This window comes from Boleophthalmus pectinirostris, unplaced genomic scaffold (genome assembly GCF_026225935.1).
Source record: "Boleophthalmus pectinirostris isolate CB_2022bp ecotype Guang Dong unplaced genomic scaffold, ASM2622593v1 HiC_scaffold_9, whole genome shotgun sequence".
NCBI lineage: Eukaryota > Metazoa > Chordata > Actinopteri > Gobiiformes > Gobiidae > Boleophthalmus > Boleophthalmus pectinirostris.
In genome coordinates this window covers 25,885,557-25,905,716 of record NW_026571541.1, presented here as the reverse complement: position 1 = coordinate 25,905,716, position 20,160 = coordinate 25,885,557, and the positions used below count along the sequence as shown (strand labels likewise).

The window sequence follows — 20,160 nt, the reverse complement described above, 5'->3', positions numbered from 1 at the left end:
AAATTGCACCATCAATTTTACTCCATAAAATTCTGTTTTGCCAGCACCAAAGCCATAAATGTGATTTTTAGCCATAGTAACTGAATACTGCATAAAGCCCTCGATAAAAAGGCGCTGCAGTTGGCATTTATGTTTAATAGATCATCAAGGGTGCTAAAATCTAAGAACGTAATATAAAGAACAATGCAAAACAAATGTGAGCTTTAGTAGTTGATGCAAAATAGCTACATTTTAAACTTAATTTGAAGATGGATGAACTGAAAGTAATAGAGCAAAAAAAGGAAAGTTAAATATGAATTATTAACTAACATCTAATAACATATTTATTTCGAGGGTGCATTTTATTTCTATTGGGTATTAACAGCTAACACACGGGGATGTAACGATATCCAAATCTCTTGGTACAATATTATCACGATATACATCTCACGGTACGATATTTATTGCAATATTTTGGAGAGGCTAATTGAATTGTAGATAGGACACTTTTTTGCTTTTAAAATATCTTGATAAGATTTTGGTGTAAATTATTTCCATCATAATCCCAAGAATTCAAGTAAAAAAACATATCTCTTCATGTTGTCTGCACTGAAATGATACATGGGATATGTAGTTCCCAGTGTTTATAAACTGTTGCTACTATAAAACCATGCATTTAAGCAAAGGAAGTTGTGATTCAATATATTGTGACAGTCCACGGTATTATTGTGGGACTTTAAACGATACAATATCATAATATTTCGGTTATTGTTACATCCCTATTAACCATAAACAGGGTTCAAACAGGGCCCAAGAGAGATCACTAAATTACTCAGACTTGTATGGATGATATAAAACTTCTTCTGAAAATGTTTTTGGTGAGGGTACAATGTTCACATCACATGGCAGAAAGCTCAAAAAAGCCCTCTTTAAGTATTGTAACTACAACAAATTATAATGAATAAAATAACAATGTGGAAAACACTGAACTTGTGCTTCCACTCTTCTTACTTTCTTAGATTTATTAGTTCATTACAGATGTTAAATTTTAAAGGGTGACAGTAACATTTCGTGCTAGTTTCTTAAAGAGCCCATCTCATGCAAAATAACTCTTTTCACATTGTATTTTATGCACATATACAAGCACAATTTGGGTTTTGGAACATCCATTACACAATAGTTATGAAATCACAGACCAGGAACTATGAAAGGCCGGCTATTACTCATCCCTCCCGCCCATCCTGAGAAAGCACAGGCTCCGCCCTCCAAACGTCAAGTAGGCTCATTCCTCCGCCCATCTGCGTGCTAGGTTATTCATCATTACACGAGGACTCGGAATCGGACGGAGTTTGAGGTGCACGAAGCGTAAGCACCGCGTCGACATCAGCTGAACATTACTGATTGGTAAAGTATTAATAAACGCTAGTAGATTAACTTATTATATCATGTACACTGCAGTGTGCGAAGCGCCTTCTGCTACGTCAAACGCGTCATAGGTGTAGCTGGCCGTGTCATCGTTGTAGCAGGCTTAAGTTCGTTGTCACGTGGGAGGGTGCAGAAATACGCTGCAATTTGTTAAAAAAATGCCGAATCAATCTAAAAAACACTTTGGCAACATATACAAGTCCCACACATCACTCTTAGAAGGTAGAAAGCTCTGAAAAGTTGATTTTGCATGAGATGGGCCCTTTAAAAAAGCATATTATCTTTCCCAAAGTTATAATTAACCGTTTGAGAAAATACAGACTTTGAGATTTTGTAACATAATTAATGCACCTTCCTTCTAAAAACACACATGATTTTTAAGCCTTGCTAGGACTCAAAGCGGTGAAAGCTCTCCCCAAATCACCTTCACGAAGTTGGGCATGCGAAATGATGTGCTAATGGTTTCCAGCGGTTAGCCTTTGACTTCCACCCACTGGTCTGGTGCACGGTGGGGCTCGGACTCATTCTGTTTGACCGGATTAATAACAATAACTACGCTGGCTAACGGCGCTAACGATGCTAACAATGCTAAAAGCAGAATCCGTGTGCTTGGCCTCTGAACTCACCGATTGCACCGAGAAGGATGTGAACAGATACTCGTTTCTCTCTGCAGTGTCTGTGAATACAAAAGAAAAAGGCAATTTAGACTCAGAGGAATGGAGACTTGGCGTTCATGTATAGTGAATGAGAAAGGCTATGGAATACAATGAGGCTTTACAGATCAGAAAAGACTTTGACTTGTATGGAGTTACTCATAATAGATGTAGTATTAACTGCAGAACTGCAAGGATCAAGTAACAATGAAGCAGGAATAGAAAATAACTGTACAGTGGTATTAAATTGCTTTGTGGAAATTCTGTGTTTTCTGTGTTTTACCACCAAATAGTGAAAGTGAATGAATATAAAACGACTTTGAGACTACAAAAAATGCTATCTAAGACTGACAAGATTTGTTTATGCACTACTGTTAGACAACAACAACAACAAAACGCAAAAATAATATAATTTCTTAACAAAAAGAAAGTGCTTTTCCAAAAAAAAAAAAATGTTTTGGAGGTATGTGTGGTGTCAAAATAGTCCCATAATACACACGCACGATAAAACATGCATTCGGGCAAATGAGACTGGGACTGAGACCGGGACTGAGACTGGGACCTGATTAGGACTGAAACCGGGATCAGACCAGGACTGACACTGGGACCGGGACTGAGATCGGGACTGAGACCGGGACTGAGACCGGGACTGAGACCAGGACCAAACCAGGACTGAGATCGGGACCAAACCAGGACTGATACCAGGACCAGACCAGTACTGAGACTGGGACAAGATCAGGACTGAGACCGGGACTGAGACCGGGACAAGATCTGGACTGAAACTGGGACAAGATCAGGACTGAGTCCAGGATTGAGACCAGGACTGAGACTGGGACCAGGTCAGAACAGAGACCGGGACCAGACCGAGACTGAGCCTGGGATCAGACTGGGACTGAGACCGGAACTGAGACCCTGACCAGACCAGGACCAGACCAGGACTAGGAGCGGGACTGAGACCAAGACGGAGGACGGTTTAGTCCTGGTTTAGTCCTAGTTTACACCTGGTTTAGTTCTGGTTTAGTCCTGTTTTAGTCCTGGTTCAGTTTGTATGCGGCGCAAAAGTCCGGCATCGCAGTTTAAGTCACGGAAACGGGAAACGGCTGTTATCCGTTTTTTAAATTTTGGTTTTGGAGACAAATAATGAAAAAAAAAAGTTGTTTTTTCGTTTTCTTATTTTTGGCTTTATTTTGAAAAATGAATGAACGATGATACACAGATTTTTACAGCATGATTAAAAATATCTAGACATTTTTCAGACTTCTCAATTAGTTCACATTTTTATTTTTGGTCTTCCTGTTCAAAAGTGCAGAACTGCTAGGCCCTGTCGTAGTGGCATTACACTGTTATAGTTATAAGCTCATAAAAGTCAACTTTGCATAAGATATATCCTTTAAAACAGAGTGTAGAGTGAGGCTAACTGAATTCCCTCTCCACTGTAGCTCCATCCCGACCTGTTACATTACCGGCTGAATCTGAATGACACATGATTGAGTGACAGCCTGTGGAACGCTGTAATATGCCCAAGTACAAATGGATCATATCAGCAGGAAAGCGCTACGCAGAGGCAAAGAAAACAAGAAAGACGTGCTAAGGTTAGACTGCGGACGGACGGGGAGAGGCAGAAGACAGGAGAGAGGGAGCAGATAAAGGAGGAGTGATGGAGGGGCGATCTGGAGGCAGCGACACGGCGAATTACTGTAATAGTTTCTGTCACTCCCCTTCTCTGTCATCCCTCGTTCCCCTCTCTATCTGTCCCGCCAGGCTTTGTCCCAACACAGGCGCACAGTTCGGTTCATACGGCTGCGCTTGTAATGTTAGTGTTATGATTTAAAGCTAAACGTAAGGACATTTTTGGAGTGTTGAATAGACTTTGCGTTGAACCGTGAAAAATTGTATTATCATCGGAGCTCATGTATCTCGGATGTTGAGGCTTTGAAAACTAGAAGCTATTTTGAATCTACAGCCTCGAAGTCCACAGCTATTCCCAGACAGGGGACTCATTAAGGTGAGTGTCTTGCCCAAGGGCCGGATGACTGTTTTGCCCAAGAATACATAAATCGTGTCCATTGCCTGTTATAGGATTTGAACCACTAACCTTTTAAAGAAATCAGTAACACTTTAGATTAAGGACCACATATTAATAGCTAGTTAATTGTAAAATGCATAATAAGTGCTTAATTACATCTTTGTTAATATTTATAAACAACTTCTAATGCATAGTACTAGCCCATTAACTATTTTCTTCCAACTAAAGTAGTGGAGATTACAACAGTTGTTTTTGTGCACACACTGAAATCTTAGTAAGTATTATTAAATGTTTCATTAATACCAACTAATAGCTAAGTAACAGCTAATTAGTATACCAATCACCACGTAGTTAGCTATTATTATGTGTTCCCTAAACTAAAGTGTTACCATGAAATCTTTACTGGATGAACTTTGCTGATTTCAGGGTTCCTACTCTTTTTTATTGACAACATTTCAAAATTTTCCATGGCTTTTTCATGACCTAAAGTGAATTTTCCATGACTTTATGGCACCCTGCATGTGTAGAATTGATCATACTTTTAGGGCTAAATATGAAATGTTAATCCTTTCCACTGACCTTATGGTTTGGTATTATAGTTTTTTAACATTCAAAATACTGTCAGTGCATTTATTGTCATCTCTTTTAAACAAAAGGTGCATACGTTCGGAAATAATCAAAATAGCCTAATGAGAACTTAACAGAACATTGCAGTTGCATGAAAGAGACACTAAAATTCCATGACTTTTCCAGGCCTGGAAAATGACATTTTCAGTTTCCATGACTCTTCTAAGATTTCCATGACTGTGGGAAGCCTGTGATTTCTGAGCTACAGTTTGTTCTTAAATACTTCTCCTAAAATAAAGTGGGACTAAACACCTAAACCCAAACCACAATCACATTTCAAAGAGAGCTGCAAAACAACGCAGTACCTAAAGGACTAAAGAGAGACAGTGTGATTGATCTAATGGGTACAGTTCTGTGTAATGTCACCAACTGCTGGCCACTGCAGAGGCCACTGAAGGCAGCACTAACTTAGATTTACGCGCTTCTGACCAGCAATCTACAAATTTACAGTTTAGAATTGAAAAAAAAAAGGGAATTTGGTGTTGAATTCCACTTTTGGGTGATGAAAAGCCTTGCTTAAGGGCTGGATAACTGCCTCTCCCAAGCACACATTAAAAGGGTTTGTTGCAGGATTTGAACTACCAACCTTATAAACAAATATGCATTGACCAAACCTTAACAATTGGTTCTTAATATGGTGACAAAATGTTTTTATTGGACAGATTTGACAATGAATGAATCTTGCACCTACACGACTATTAGCTGAGATAGAGACTAGACTAGACCCTCAAAAATTGAAAACTGCATTTTTACACACACACTTTAGCGCACAACTCCAGTGATTGAAATTTGAGTGCCAAGTACAAATCCTAAGGCCATGTCACAAATTGGAAAAGAGCAAGAAAAGAGATGCTGTGTTCGAGGCGTAGAAGATGAATCATCACTCAAATCTGAATGTAGTACTAAAATAACATTCACTGTCAAACGACAACAGACAGTTCGGTTTTATTAGCCTGCCAAGTGGACATATGGCCCCAGGGTTAACCACAATGTTGGCATGCCTACTGTGCTCTGCTGAGATGAATGAAATCTCAAGATAAAATATTAGATAGAGCCTCTCGAAAAGGTTCCATTTATTTTCAACCACAAATGACAAATAGAATCTCTCATAGGCTGCGACAACTTTTTAGAATTTGATAATACAAAAAATTCTGAGCGGGATACATTTTTAGAAAGAAAACTTGAAGAAAAAGATATACATATGAAAACACCTGCATATAGGTCAGTTTAAATTAATGGTAAAAGATTTAGGAATTGCATCTATGGTTTGTAACTGTTTTATGTTAAGACATTTTTGTACTGTATTTTTCGGACTATAAGGCACACTTAAAATCTTAAAATTTTCTCAAAAATCAACAGCACACCTTATAATCCAGTGTGCTTCATGTGTTAATTCTGGTTGTGTTTACTGACCTCGAACCGATTTTATGCTGTACACAGCGCTCAAAAATCTGTCAAAATGTTTTAGTACGACTTTGGTAAGCTACAAAGTCACAACGATTGACAGATTGTCGGAGCATTACGGCTACAGCAGTCAGAAGCCTCGCCGAGTAAGAGCAAGTGAGCTGTTTTTTTCAGTGCTTATAGTGTATGCAAATTAGCCATATGGTTTTAAGTTTAATTTCTGTAAAATGTAAACAAATGTGCACAAAGCTGAATAAAACACATTATTACTCAGTGTATATTTGAGTCCTCCTCACAGGAAATAAAAATCCAAACTTAAATTATCCACCTACTTTCACATTCATAATACACATTCACCAAGACAGGGAACCAACGCTGGGTGAATTATGCCACGATCTGCCAATGGATCGTGGATGCCTGGGCTAAGATATCAGTCTGAAGTGCCTGTTTGTTTTTTCGCTTAATGTGCCTTATAATTCAGTCTGCATTATGTATGAAAATAGATGAGAGAATTCAACGTTATTGATATTGCGCCTTATAATCCGGTGCGCCTTATAGTCACAAAAATATGGTAATTGTTATCCAAGTAAAGGCTTTTTCACAGTGATTTGCCCTCCCTCTTTTGTATTCCATAGTGAATGGTACCAATCTGATTAAATGCACGTACCGATGCTCTCGCCGTCGTCCCAGAAGAAGGATCCTTGTGCGGTGTTGGAATCACTCAGGGCCACGATCAGTCCAAGTGGATTTGTGCGACTGAAATGGGAGCAGTACAGAGGTTAGCGTAGCACGTAGCCAAAGGACACTGCCTCTATATATACACCTGCCTGTGAGGACAAATGCATTAACATCTGAGCTGAGGGGGGCCCACCTGATCCCGATGCTACTGCTGCTGGAACACCATGCACCTAAACCGACGATCAGGATCATATGCGCATACAAGAGAATAGAGGAAGTCTGATTGGGTAATGGGTTACCTGCTGTGCTATCTCTGAGTCTGGCTTATACAAGTTGAAAGACATTGCTGACGTGGGAACGGCCTTGTCCTAATTCAAATAAAATGCAAATCCAAAAGTTGCTGAAGCATGGAGAATACATTTTGATTACAGTTCAGTGATAAAATAAAACTTTCAACTTATTCTATGTTGGACTTTTCTTTATAAATAAAACAAATACAAAAAATACTAATACCTAGTTTCGATACTAGTTTTAGTATCTGATTTTCGATACACATGAGGCAGCATTGTTTTTTTGTTTTGCATGTATCTCCAGATTCAGACTTGTAGCATATATGGATACATGTTTTTGAAAGCTTTTTTGATATTATGATTCCTAAGACAACTTTTTTTTTGACTAAATAGATTGATTTTGTGAGTCAACATATTTCTTATTTCTTTGCCTCATAACTTCACATAATATACTGTAACCATTTCAAGTATCTGTGATAGTTTCAGGCAGTTGCTTTCGCATGATTTCTTAGCAACAATGTGCCTGATTAGGTGAAACAAATTTACCTTGTCAGTAGCTTCTGCTTTCGTCAGTAGGTTCTGCATTAGTTATTAGAAAATGCTATGCAAACATTTTACATTTACCTACGTTTTTTTTTGTTTCTTAAGCCTTATCCGCAGTACAACCTGGGGGACTTCTGGTAATTTGCAAATTACCGCCCCACCTCTGTGTTACTTTGTATGGGATAAGCAAAGTTCGTAAATGACTCTATTTTACTGACATTGACACAGAGAGTGAAAGAGAAAAGAACACAGAAAGAAAAGAAAGAGATAGAAAAGGTGCATAATTACAACAACAAACACTGACATGCAGATTCGCACAAGACTAGTATTATCACCAGACGTCTGTGTTTGGTGAAATATAGTAGGTAACTTGCAGCGGAATTTTTACTTTACAAATTACAGACATGGAGCATTTGCATGGGATTAAGATTTTAGGCAAATATTACAAATCACCAAAAGTCCACAGGTAATACTAATCCCATGCGAATCGGGCTTAAGTTAGCAGCTTTTACCATATAATGCATAACAACAGGCACAGTCCCATTAATCTATATTTGCGTATTAAGAAAAGTTCAACTAAAACCTACAAAGAAGCAAGGTATTTTCAGTTTTGGCAAAGCTTGAGATGCTGTTACAAAGCATTATTCTATCTGTATTTTAGTACTTAGTCTTGGAAAAATTGTGTGTTTTTTATATATTTAATATTTATTGTGATCTTAGCCGAGCGTGATGGATGAATTTAATTCATTATTTATGGAACAAAGCCATTCTGCACTGGAGCACTGTAACACTTAATTTTGTAATTGTGCTTTTATACGTGTTTGTTTGCACATAATGTGGATGAATGAAATGTGAAATGTGAGACCAGCAAAACAAATTTACCTACGGGTACGAATAAAGCAACCTAACGTAAAGTACTTACCTCAACTTCGTGTTTAGCTCTGGTCTCTGCCATGGCAAGATATAACCTCCTCTGACATGAAGGTTAATATGGTCAAGTGGTGTTGGCATGACGACCGTCTGTCCTCGCACACCCACGTCTCTAGCCTAATGGAAAAAAAGCAAAGGACTATTATATTATGCTATTTTCTGATCTATGTCAAAAACATTGACAGGGTTTCCACTCTTTTTCACTGACAAAATTTCAAAACTTCTCCATGACTTTTTCATGACTTAAAGTGAATTTTCCATGACTTTACGGCACCTACATCTGTAGATTTGAGCATACTTTTCGAGCTAAATATGAAATTTTAAGCCTTTCCACTCACCTTATGGTTTGGTTTTATAGTTTTTTTTAACATTCAAAATACTGTCAGCACCTACTGAAATAATCATAATAGCCTAATGATAACTTCACAGACTAGTTGTGTATAAGATATACAAAAATTCCATGACTTTTCCAAAACTTTCATTGAATTTACATAATTCCATGATAAAATTATATTTTCAATTTCCATAACTTTTCTAGATTTTCCATGACCGTGGGAACCCTGCATCAAAAACATACCTAGAGTTGTGTTTCGTTTCTTTCACTCATGTTTAACACAAACCTTAAATTGTTCTTCTCTCAAACAGGGAACACTCTCTTCCACCTTGTGATGTCATGTGCTAATACAGAAGTGCTCTACATTGTTTTTAAAGTCCATACACCTTCACTAGAATCCCTTTTTTATAATTTCAGCCTTGGCATTGCCAATCTCTACTGAACAAAAGGTAAAAGGTTAAGCGATTCATGACATCACAAGGTGGAACAGAGCATCTTGAGCAATTAAGATGTACACAGAATAATAATGCAGCATTACTCAAATGTATGAATGAAACAAAAAACAGCCCTGGGTATGTTTTTAAGGAGATAACAACATTCTAACATGGCTTAAAGCTCCATTTTGTGTAATATTGATTTTAATGTAACTTAGACCCCAATTCACCTCACACAACTTCCAGACTATACTTTGAAACTTGAATGCCACAGTAGCAGCTGATTCTACACTCCGTTTACTTGGCCATTACAAAGTACTTTTCTCGTGTTGAGCTTAATAGTGGAGTGGAACAGCTGTGAGAGAGTAGAGGGCTATGGCTGGGTTGTTTGTGTTATCAAGCTGCCTTCTGTACCACTGCTATCTCTTTTAATGTCAAAGATGTTCCTTGTTGTTGTAACCAGATTTTCTGTTTTCTATGGTCTACATTACAATTTACAGTAACGTCTGTCCTTATTATTAGTCGCTCTAGTGTTGTCACGATACTAAAATTTCAAACACAATTTCGAGACTCAATACTGATTCCGATACCACAATAATAATAATTATAATGAAAACAACATTTCATTTAGACAATTTTCAACATTAAATCTTTATACTTTTATAATACTATATGGTCTTATATCTGTGTAATCCCTGAGTCGTCCAGGTAAATTCCATAATGGTTCATTGGGATATGCTAGTTTATGTGGTCTTATACTTGTTCTGATACAGCTCAAGATCATTCTAAAACTGTTCAGGAATGGTTAATTTCTGTCCTGTGAATGTATCGTATTGTTTGGACTATAAGTCTCACTAATATAAGTCTAAGTCTATAAGTCTTTTTGCATGGTTTGGGTGGTCCTGCGTCTTATATTCTGGTGTGACTTATATGTTAAAATTTTCACATTGAGGGCGCTCTAGGCTTGTGTACTCCTGTACCACTGTCACTTTGCTCTCTACTGCGCAGGTCAGCTGCAGAAGAAAGAGAAAGAGCCACTGTCCTGTCTGGTAACATGTCAGTCGATCACACCATTACTTCTGCACCACTGAAAATTAAAAATTTGATGCTGAGTCTGATGACAGCGACGCAGAAGAGGAAGTGGCACTCCTTTTACCTCTGGAGGTCATATAACTGCTCAGAAGTGCCACTGAGGATGAAGAATTCAGTGGATTTAGTGATTTGGAGAGCAGATGGAGAGTTTGGTAAACTTGTTCTGTTCTGTTGTTTTATGTTATAGTTATCTGAAGAACTGTTCATGTGACGTTAACAGTCTGTTGTTCTCTGTTCTATTGTTATTACTATAACTTGTCTTTCAAGATGAAAGGAAATAAAATAAATTTATCCCAAAAAGTGCAACTTATAGTCTGGTGGGACTTATATATATTTTTTCATCTTCATTATGCATTTTTTTTGGTTGGTGCGACTTATACTCCGGAGCGACTTATAGTCTGAAAAATACGGCAATTTTTTTTTAGTACTGATATCTTCTCAAAGGAGTACTGAGTTTATTTACTAGTTTTAGTATCCAATTTTCAATACTTTTGACAGCCCCACTCATGAGGCAGCATTGCTTTTGCATGCATCTACTGGTTCAGAGTTGTAGTGTGTATGAATTAATTTTTAAAAGCTTTTCTGATATTATGATTCCTAAGATTATTTTTTGAAGGTATAATTATATTTAAATGAACATCACTGTGACAATTTGTTAACTGTTCTAAATATGTTCTTTTTGTAGTGGCACATTTTCAGTATCTTACACAATAGTTTCTAATGGTTACTCTTCTGTATTATTATTTTATTTATATAGTTTAGTTTGATGACTAAAAGGCTTTTAAATTCACTACTGGTTATGTGCTGTTTCATTCATCTGACCATTACAATAAAGGATGTTAAAACAAACAAAACAAAAAAAATCTGTGACTCATGATCGTGCTAATATACAAGTCAATGCCCTGAAAGCTTGTTTTTGTCAATGTTGCATTAATAGCATTATTCAAATCAGGATCGTCACTGTGAGAAAAAGCTTTTAGTGTTGTTTATTTTAATACAAAATTACCCATTTACTTTGTACAGTATGCCACTTCATTAAGTACAGTTTTGTTCATTTGTTTATAGCTTTTAGCCTTCATTTGACGGGCCACCTCAGTGTGTACAACTTCACCTGACACATCACCCTTTTTAGAAAACTGACTTTGTCCATTTGTGAATCAAACATAGCCATTCATTAAAGGTGCACTATATAACTTTTTGCTTGTTTCTATGGATATGTTACTGCACTGCCTGGAATGTCTGACTTTAAATAGCTCTACATTACACTTATTCAAATACAGGTGGTTTTACTGCTCAAAATACCGAGAAAAACAGGCATTTTGATCGTGAGTGGGGTTGCCTCTCCACAGATCTGACCTGTAACTTGGTCTAATTTGGGCTCCATGATAGAAAGGTTTTTTGATTAATTTATGTGAGTTCTAAAACAAAATACCTCTATCTATGTCATTCCATCTAAAATGCAAGAGCAATTTATCTGTGAGGAACACATTTTTAATTTTTAACATTAATTTAATTTAAAATAAGTTTGTTGTAAAATAGAGTTGTCTTTTATGTTTATTAGACAATTTATTCACATTTTCAGCCTAGGTAAGTGTTAATGGAATTACCTCTGTATCTGCTGCTCATGTAAAACCAGGAAATACAATTATAAACTTCAAAGATCTTAAGATTTTTGGTGAAATGTTTACACACTTTCATCTCTAGAACTGCGTGCTACCTCTTTTGCTTTATTTATAGGACCTAATGAACACTGTGGCTGTAATTATAGTTTGTTTTCATTTGGTTTAATTATTTCATTTTTTCTGTCTCTTTTTCAACTAAGTCCTTTTTTCAGAATTTTTTTCAACTTCTACATCTGATGCCCTTGTATTCCCCCTGTATTCCCGAATGTACTTACCGTGTGATAATCGTACCAGCGGTCACGAGGGACATATCCTCTCACTTCTCTGACGCCCTGTTGATTACAAAATTGTATACGTCAATTAACAATTCAAATAATCAACAGCTTTATAATTTTACTTGGTGCTTTCCAATTTAAAACTTTTTAAAGTAATAAAAAAGTGTACATACCATGTCCAAGGCTGGTGTTATGAGAAATGCTGGTCCCCATAGGAACTGTGTGTGGATATCCCATGTATTTTTATCACTGACAAACCTGGAAAACAGATTATATAAATTATGTCGCAAATAACAGAAGTAGATAGAGTAGCCAAAAATTTACTCAAGTAAAATTTAAAACACTGAAGAATAACTCATATAAAACTAGAAGTATATTTTGTGCATACTACTTTTAGGCTAAACTGGGACTAAACCAGGACTAAAATAGGACCAAGTTATAGAACTAATCTAACCTGAACAAGTGTGAATGCAGCCTTCCTCACATAACAAAAAATTCATATAGGAGTACTATTACTTCACAGTTACTCAAGTAAATGGGTCTGAGTAAACCCAAACCACCTTACTAACAATTTCTTACTATAAACAGCAGTGACGTGGACTCTCCTCTGTCCTCCGTCTAACAGACTGCTCAAATACTCATTTAGAATTAAAAGCTCTTAAGATCTTAGCCAAATATCGGTGCCATTCTCGCCTTTGCCAGTTCCTTAAATACCATCTGTAGCCTTCTAAAAGTCTCTTGAATAAATTAATCCATGTATAAATGTTTCATGCCCCTTTTATTAACTCCTTCTCACTGAAAAATTACACCAGGCAAATAGAACTAGCATCGGTCATGGGGGAAGAGTATGTGGATGTAAATAAAGCAGTTACTTTTTCCTGTTTTGCTAACATCTGTCGCTAATAAAAGCAGCTTTGATGGGAAATTAGCCGAGCATTAAAACAGAGTGATGCTAAAAATGTTGCACTCCAATGAAAGCCGCATCTCAAATTGCTTTTTAGTCCGGCCACCAGCTCATGTGCAACTCCGCATGGTAATGAGAGGCAATGCAGTATGAAATCTGGTTATCTCGCCGGCCGATCAGGAAGACGATCCAGCGCGCTAATAAGCAAATGATTGGATTATGTGGGACTGTGATGTTAGCGGAGAAGACGTACTCGTGGAGCAGGGGCCGGATGACGGTGCTCCCCTTGGTGTGGGCCTCGTACATCAGCGTGTAGAGGTAAGGTAACAGGGTGTAGCGGATGTTCAGAGCATCTCTGGAGGCGTTGGCGAAGAATTCGTCCCAAGCAACCGGGTCTTGTCTCTGAAAAGACAAAGAAAGAAAAGCATGTGAAAAACACACATTTGTATTACCTGTGTGTCATCTTAAGACTAATATATACTGTATCACTCTATTAAAGATTAAAGACTTACAGATATGCAGATAGACAACTCTATAAAATACATAAAATACACAGCAGTTTGCAAGTTTATTTTATAATATTGTCTATTTGCATATCTTTCACTCTTTAATGATATATATTAGTCTTAAGATGTGGAAAGGTTCCTACAGGTTGACCCCGAGCATTGAAGGATGACTCAAATGCAAAGGATAACATTTCTCTACAAGGAGAATAAAGTGTACCTTCACTTTAAGGGGCTGGAACCTGATCACTAACCATGAGTCTCTAACATGTTTTAATTTCAACCAAAATTATTATCTAGTTTCCCAATTTCCTCTAACTTTTAAAGATCTTGAGTTAGGCTTGGTCAAGACTAACTAACAGTAAACAAAGCGGTCGAGATGGATGTAGACGAAGACATACATTCTGTGTTGGCAACGATTCACAAGATTGAGGATTTAAAGCTGGAACAAAGAGAATGTTTGGTGAATTTTATCAAGGGGAAAGACATTATTGCCCTTCTTCCTACGGGATTTGGTGCATTACATACCTCACGACCAAATGACAGCGATTGATTAAATAAAAAAAAAAGTACCTGCCTTCTGTCGAGCGAAAGAATCCTAATGCTGCAAGGTCAGACAGATTTCATAAAGTGAAACTGGCTGATGAATAGGCTATAAACTGGTGTATTCAGAAGAAACCCACCCAAACACAAGGAGAAACATGCAATCTTCTCACAGAAAGGCCAGGAACTTTGTTGCCGTGAGGCGAGAATGCTGGCCAGTCAGCCACTGTGCAAATCTGACAAATTGTTACTACTACTACTACTACTGTCAGCATGCCAGGGTCTAAGCACCTGACTGCAGTGTGTCCAGTATTTTTGTCAAGACCAAGGTCAATAACCACTTCTCCTCATAAAGAGACTCCAAAGAAAGAACTTTTTATAGCATGACACTTTTATCCACGTGTCTTTGCCATCACTGACTCTGAACAAAAACATTTTTCTCATACTTACTTTTCCTACACCACTACTACACATTCAAACAGTAGCTCCAACAGAATTGTTTAGCCTCCATTTTGAATATTTCACACTCAAAGAAAACTCTTCAAACATCGCACCACGTCAGCTGCCTTCGAGTGGCATGTTTGAGTAAGCAGATTCACTGTAACAAGATATACTTTGCAAACGCCTCGTGCATGGTTCATTTCCCTCACTCACAAGTACATGCAGGATCCAGCCGAGTGTGGATTTATTATACCGCTCCTTTTTATATGCGCCGATGCTATTTACACTGCGCTGTAGTCTCCGCTGTCTTGACATTATGTTTTCTGTTTATTTGGATTTCGCAACTTGCCAGGAAGGACTTGCAAAGTGCTGTGAAGCATGAAGGACGCCTGACAGGAACACCGTAGCTAGTTAGTAGGCTGGAAGGGCCACGACAAATGGCCCACGAGTGTCGCCTCTGATAAATTACCCACAAGCCACTTCTCCGCCAAATGTAGTGCGCTGACATTTACCTTATTTTAATCATCAACAAGTACGACGTCTCCTTAAGGGACGAGGACCAGCGGAAAGAGGACATGGTGTACTGTCATTTAGGAGATGTAGGCCAATATAAATGCATTAGCCCATTTATCCGGAGCTGCGCGTGGGTAATGTTAAGGCCGGCTAAGTGCAAGGCGTAGTAGACACTTAGCTCCAGCGCGTCATTGGTGTAAGCTTCTTGTCATGATGCAGGATGGGGCAGTCTGACAAGCCAGGGGTCTGTGTTTACAAAATAAATGGATAATGGAATGTGAATAGGTCAAGGCCAACGTACTACTCTTTGGCACGGATCCTGTCTTTTGATGGTAATGAGGTAGTTTGCTTATTATTTATCTATATATTTAACCAAGATAGTGCCACTGACATCATGCAAAGAAAACACTGAAAGGTTAACTGTCAGAGGTGGGGAAGTGCTGAGGTTACATTTAAGAACTAAGTATTTTTCTAGCAGCATACTTTTACTCCTACTGTACTCTTTGGCAAAAAATGGGTGACTATTCTCACTGTGAGTAAGTCTACAAGTGACAATATGTTGACAATATTAAATGATTCTTCTTGCATTTTTGTGGTTTATCCTTTGAAAATAGTGGATTATTTTTGATTATATTAACTTTAAATTACTCTAAGTTACTCTTATTTGAGCAGTTTCTTGGGCCACTACTTTGTACGCATACTTGCGTAATATTATTTACAATAATATTTACAATTTTTGGTTACTCTTCCCAACTCTGTGTCTGAGTCACAGAGTTAAAGAAACTTTGAATAGTTCAGTAGGTAAATGCTAAAAGGAAAGTAAGAAAACATGCAGTAATTGCTTAAGTGGCTATGTTAAAATGCTGTTTTTTTCAATAAAATAAAGATGTTACTCAGGTCTTTATCCACTTTTTACTTTTTAATTTCTCACATTACAAAAAAGGCAAAGGCAAAAACATAAAATATAACTATTTTAAAATCTAATAAATCCAGTACAACAAAATGGGGAATGTATAATTTCTTAACCATACTGAGCTTATTGAACTGTTTTCTCTGACAAATAAATGAAAATATATGGTTAGAGTCCTTGTCAAATTAAAACTACTGCCTCACAACAAGATGGTCCCTGGTTGGAATTCTGGACATCAACTCCCGATCTGATATTTGGGCATCTGGCATACAGGACAAATTCTGTTATTCTCAGGTATATTATTCCCAGGTGTAAATTATCCACAAGATGATTTAACGTTCAACATTTGGCATGTTGCAATCTTCGTGTGCAGTAAGCTTTCATTTTCACCTTAGCACCTTGAAACATGTCAGTGTGTTGTTAGCATGTGTGCGCGTTCATAGGGCAAATCAGTGAAATCTGTGTTAACTCGGTATTAGAACACAGATGGTGGGAGCAGGTACTGTTGTTTTTCATTAGCAGGTGGAGAAGCGTGTTAACTCTATTAACAGTTAACAGAAAATGATATAAGCTATTTTAGTTATTGACAGGTACAGGTTTTCCTTTGAATATTGTGATGATTACTTATCCAAAGATGGTAGGTGGTTTTAAGCTTTTTTTAGACATTGAGATAGAGTAGTGCGACCAGGAATGCTATTCAAATCAGTCACAACAACCCATCCTTTCTAAACCAAGTTCTTAAAAGTACCTATCCTTGATTTTTGCAGTCTTAAAACTTGATAAGCGCTTTAACCTTCAAAGCCTAAAGTTTTTCTGTCACAGTAATAGTAACAAGTAGCATCCAAGCAGCACATTCCCTCTTTCATGGTCAAAAAACACTTCACAATTAGTTGCAGACAGCACGCAGTGGTCTTATTTGGCTTCAAAGCTATGATCTGAAATTAGACTGGCCCATGAGTCCCTGTTGTATTCTCACATTACACCACTAGATGCTATCTACATTACAGTTGTCTGACAGCGTGCCAGCTTTGATCTGACAGAAGAAGATCAGAGAGCACAGGTGAGAATAAACAAAGGCCATGTGAGGGGAGAACAGATTTCACATCTGCCATCTACAGTTGGGAAAAAAAACAAAACAAAAAAAAACAACATAAAATAACGGGCACTGCCTCTTTAACCAAGAAATCAATTATCAAGTGTTGAAACTGTTTGAAGAAAGCACTCCAGTCCACAGAGGGCCATTGCTTTGGTGAGGGTCTACTTGTAGTTCTGTTCACTGCTGATTCATCACTTTAACATACACTGACATCTTCGGCAATTGGAAAAGATGTAGATACAAGCTCCCCTCTTTAAATAGCATTACAGTGATATACATGCATAGCCTAATTAGCATGTAAATCTGCCTAATGCCTTTAATAGCTGACAGAATTGACTTAATAATTATGCTGTTGTTCTAAATGAGTCATTGACAGCTGAGCATGCCCAACCTTGCTCTATTTGTCAACAGGCAGTCAATGCACTCCCGACAGCGCAGGCAGTTTTGTGGGAAAAAGGGAGGAGAGGAAAACAGGAGCGGTGAGAGGTGTAGACACAGAATCTATCTCATGGATTGTAGGAATTTATGTGCGCATTTATAAGGGCAAAAGGCCATGTGACACGCGCTGATTTTTGGACAGATGCGGGTGTGCATAAGTGAAGAAAAATGTGTTAATCGTGCAGAGTCAGCCTACCTCATCAGTCCCGGCCACTTGGGTTTCACTTTCTCTTCATCTGTCTGCCTCTAATCCACTCCCTCGCTACATCTGATATAACGTTTTGGATTGCATTGAGTAGATTTATTTGAAAATGTAACTGGTGAATGCCAATGTCAAATAACTTAATGCTGTGATAATGGACAGTGGAACTTGGGAACTTCTACTCGGACATGAAGGCATATGCTTAAATTAAAGTATTGATTTTCAGATTCTAGAACGTAAGCTCTGTTCCCCCAACCCGAAGACCAGAGGATCAATTCCCACATGGACCAATTTCGGCCCTTGTGGCCTAAGGCAAGACACTTCACCCACCATGACTAGTATGAATGTGGTGTATGTGTGCTTCTGTCAATCTACCCCAGGGCAACTGCAGCTATTAGGGATGTAACGATATCCAAGTCTCACGATATGATATCGTAACTTTATGAACCTCAGGTACGATATTTATTGGGATATCATGGGAAAGCTCATGATATGGTGGGGAGGCTCATGATTAGGGATGTAACAATATCCAAATCTCTTGGTATAACATTTTATCTATATACATCACACAGTACAATATTTATTGTGATATTTTGTGGAGGGTAACAAAACTGTCTTGCCTTGACAAGACTTAAAAGTGCTTAGAACTGTTATTTCTTCTTGTAGTCTACACTGAAATGGAGCAAAGGATCATGGACTATGTAGTTCCCACTGTCTTTTTTTGGCTAGTGCTGTACCATAACTCTAAGCAAAGAGACTTGTAATTCGGTATATTGTGACGGTCCACAATATTATTGTGAGAACTTTGTCGATACGATATCGTGATATTTCGGTTATTGTTACATCCCTAGTGGCTACAGTAGTAACTTACTACAACTGAGTGTGGAGAGAATAAATAAAGCACTGTAATGTACTTAAAGCATCTTGAAAGGTGGTATATAAAGCCAATGCCATATTATTATTATTATTGTATAGTTTTACCTTATTTATTTGTTTTTATTTACAATTTTATTGAATTTCCTTCAGGATAAATAAAGTATTTATCTATCTTACTTTATTACCTGCTAGTTGTTGTCAGCCTGCTCAACAAACTCCTCAGCATTTCTAACTCTCATCATCACCCCAAATGTCTGGCCTTGGGATCTGCATGAAGACAATCCAGCAAATGGCCTGCAATACCTTGAATCATCTCATCTGTTACAGTAATTAGTAAGAATAATTTGGCTCTGTTATCTTCATAGTAAGATACCACAAGTGCACAGACAGTCATTCTGCACAAGTGCTCTGGTAGACTGTGTCCTCTGCTCAAATTGCCAGAATAAATTTCCACTTTGTCGTTTGACTGTGAACAGTAGAGTACAATGCTGGTGTGGTGAAATTATCCGGAGGTCATGACTGGACGAGGGCAAGAGACAGTGGGCGTGACAGGGCATGGAGAATGACTGTGCACAAACTCTCTTCTCCCTCCTCGCTCTCGCTCTCTCTCTACTGTCTGTGCCCTTGTGTACCCTCTGGTCCAATATGTACTGCTAATGCCGAGGTGTCAAATGCCTTGTTGAGCAGGACATAGGGTGCTAACTGTCTCATAACATAGGGTGCTACATGTGGACAAGGCAGTTTCTTTACAATACCGCTGATACACTACCTTGACTTCGGTCTCTTTTCTAATCAGTATTACCTCAAAATAAAAATGAATAAATAAAACAAACTCTTTAGTTAGTTTAATTAGTTTTATAAAATAATACAAAGTCCTGGATGTAAAGCATGTAAATAAATATAGATATATATGTTTGTTTGTTTTTTTGCAATATAATATGAAAAACCAACATAAACTTCATTCTGCTTTTGTCACAATATTAAAATTCCAAACTCAATTTCAATACAAAGGAATAGACTGTTCAGTAATGCAAGGATAATTAAAAAAAAACACTCAGACACTTTCGACATTAAGGGCCAATCCCATTTCTAATTTCTACCCCTACCCCTTCCCCTATTGAAATTAAACCCCTATGAACTGGGACACCCCTTCAACAATCACATACGTCTCTGCCAGCTTTTATGTAAGCAGATGGGATGAGCTTTTGCCAGAAATCCAACATGCCGTCTACAATTTGTGAACTTCTTTGACCTCTGTGGTCATGGTAGCAGCCATCTTGCCGGTGATTTGCAAGGCATTCTGGGAAATTGGTCATACCCCTCCGTTTGGAGTGTGTCTCTGAAAAATCTTCGTTTGGAGGGGTATATAGCCCTACCACTTTCCCCTACCCCTCTGCTATAACGGTCACTGGGACACCCGTA

At 37.9% G+C, this 20,160-nt stretch overlaps 1 protein-coding gene across 1 annotated transcript in view; it reads right to left on the bottom strand.

The window, feature by feature from the left end:
* Positions 1 to 20,160, bottom strand: part of si (sucrase-isomaltase (alpha-glucosidase)) — a 134,222-nt gene that overhangs the window by 7,654 nt on the left and 106,408 nt on the right. Inside the window, exons 39-44 of the mRNA XM_020940582.2 lie at positions 13,470 to 13,618; positions 12,486 to 12,570; positions 12,313 to 12,369; positions 8,548 to 8,672; positions 6,782 to 6,870; positions 2,031 to 2,080 (exon numbers count right to left, since the gene is read on the bottom strand). Of these exons, the coding sequence (XP_020796241.2) occupies positions 2,031 to 2,080; positions 6,782 to 6,870; positions 8,548 to 8,672; positions 12,313 to 12,369; positions 12,486 to 12,570; positions 13,470 to 13,618 (555 nt within the window). The remainder of the gene's footprint in view (positions 1 to 2,030; positions 2,081 to 6,781; positions 6,871 to 8,547; positions 8,673 to 12,312; positions 12,370 to 12,485; positions 12,571 to 13,469; positions 13,619 to 20,160) is intronic.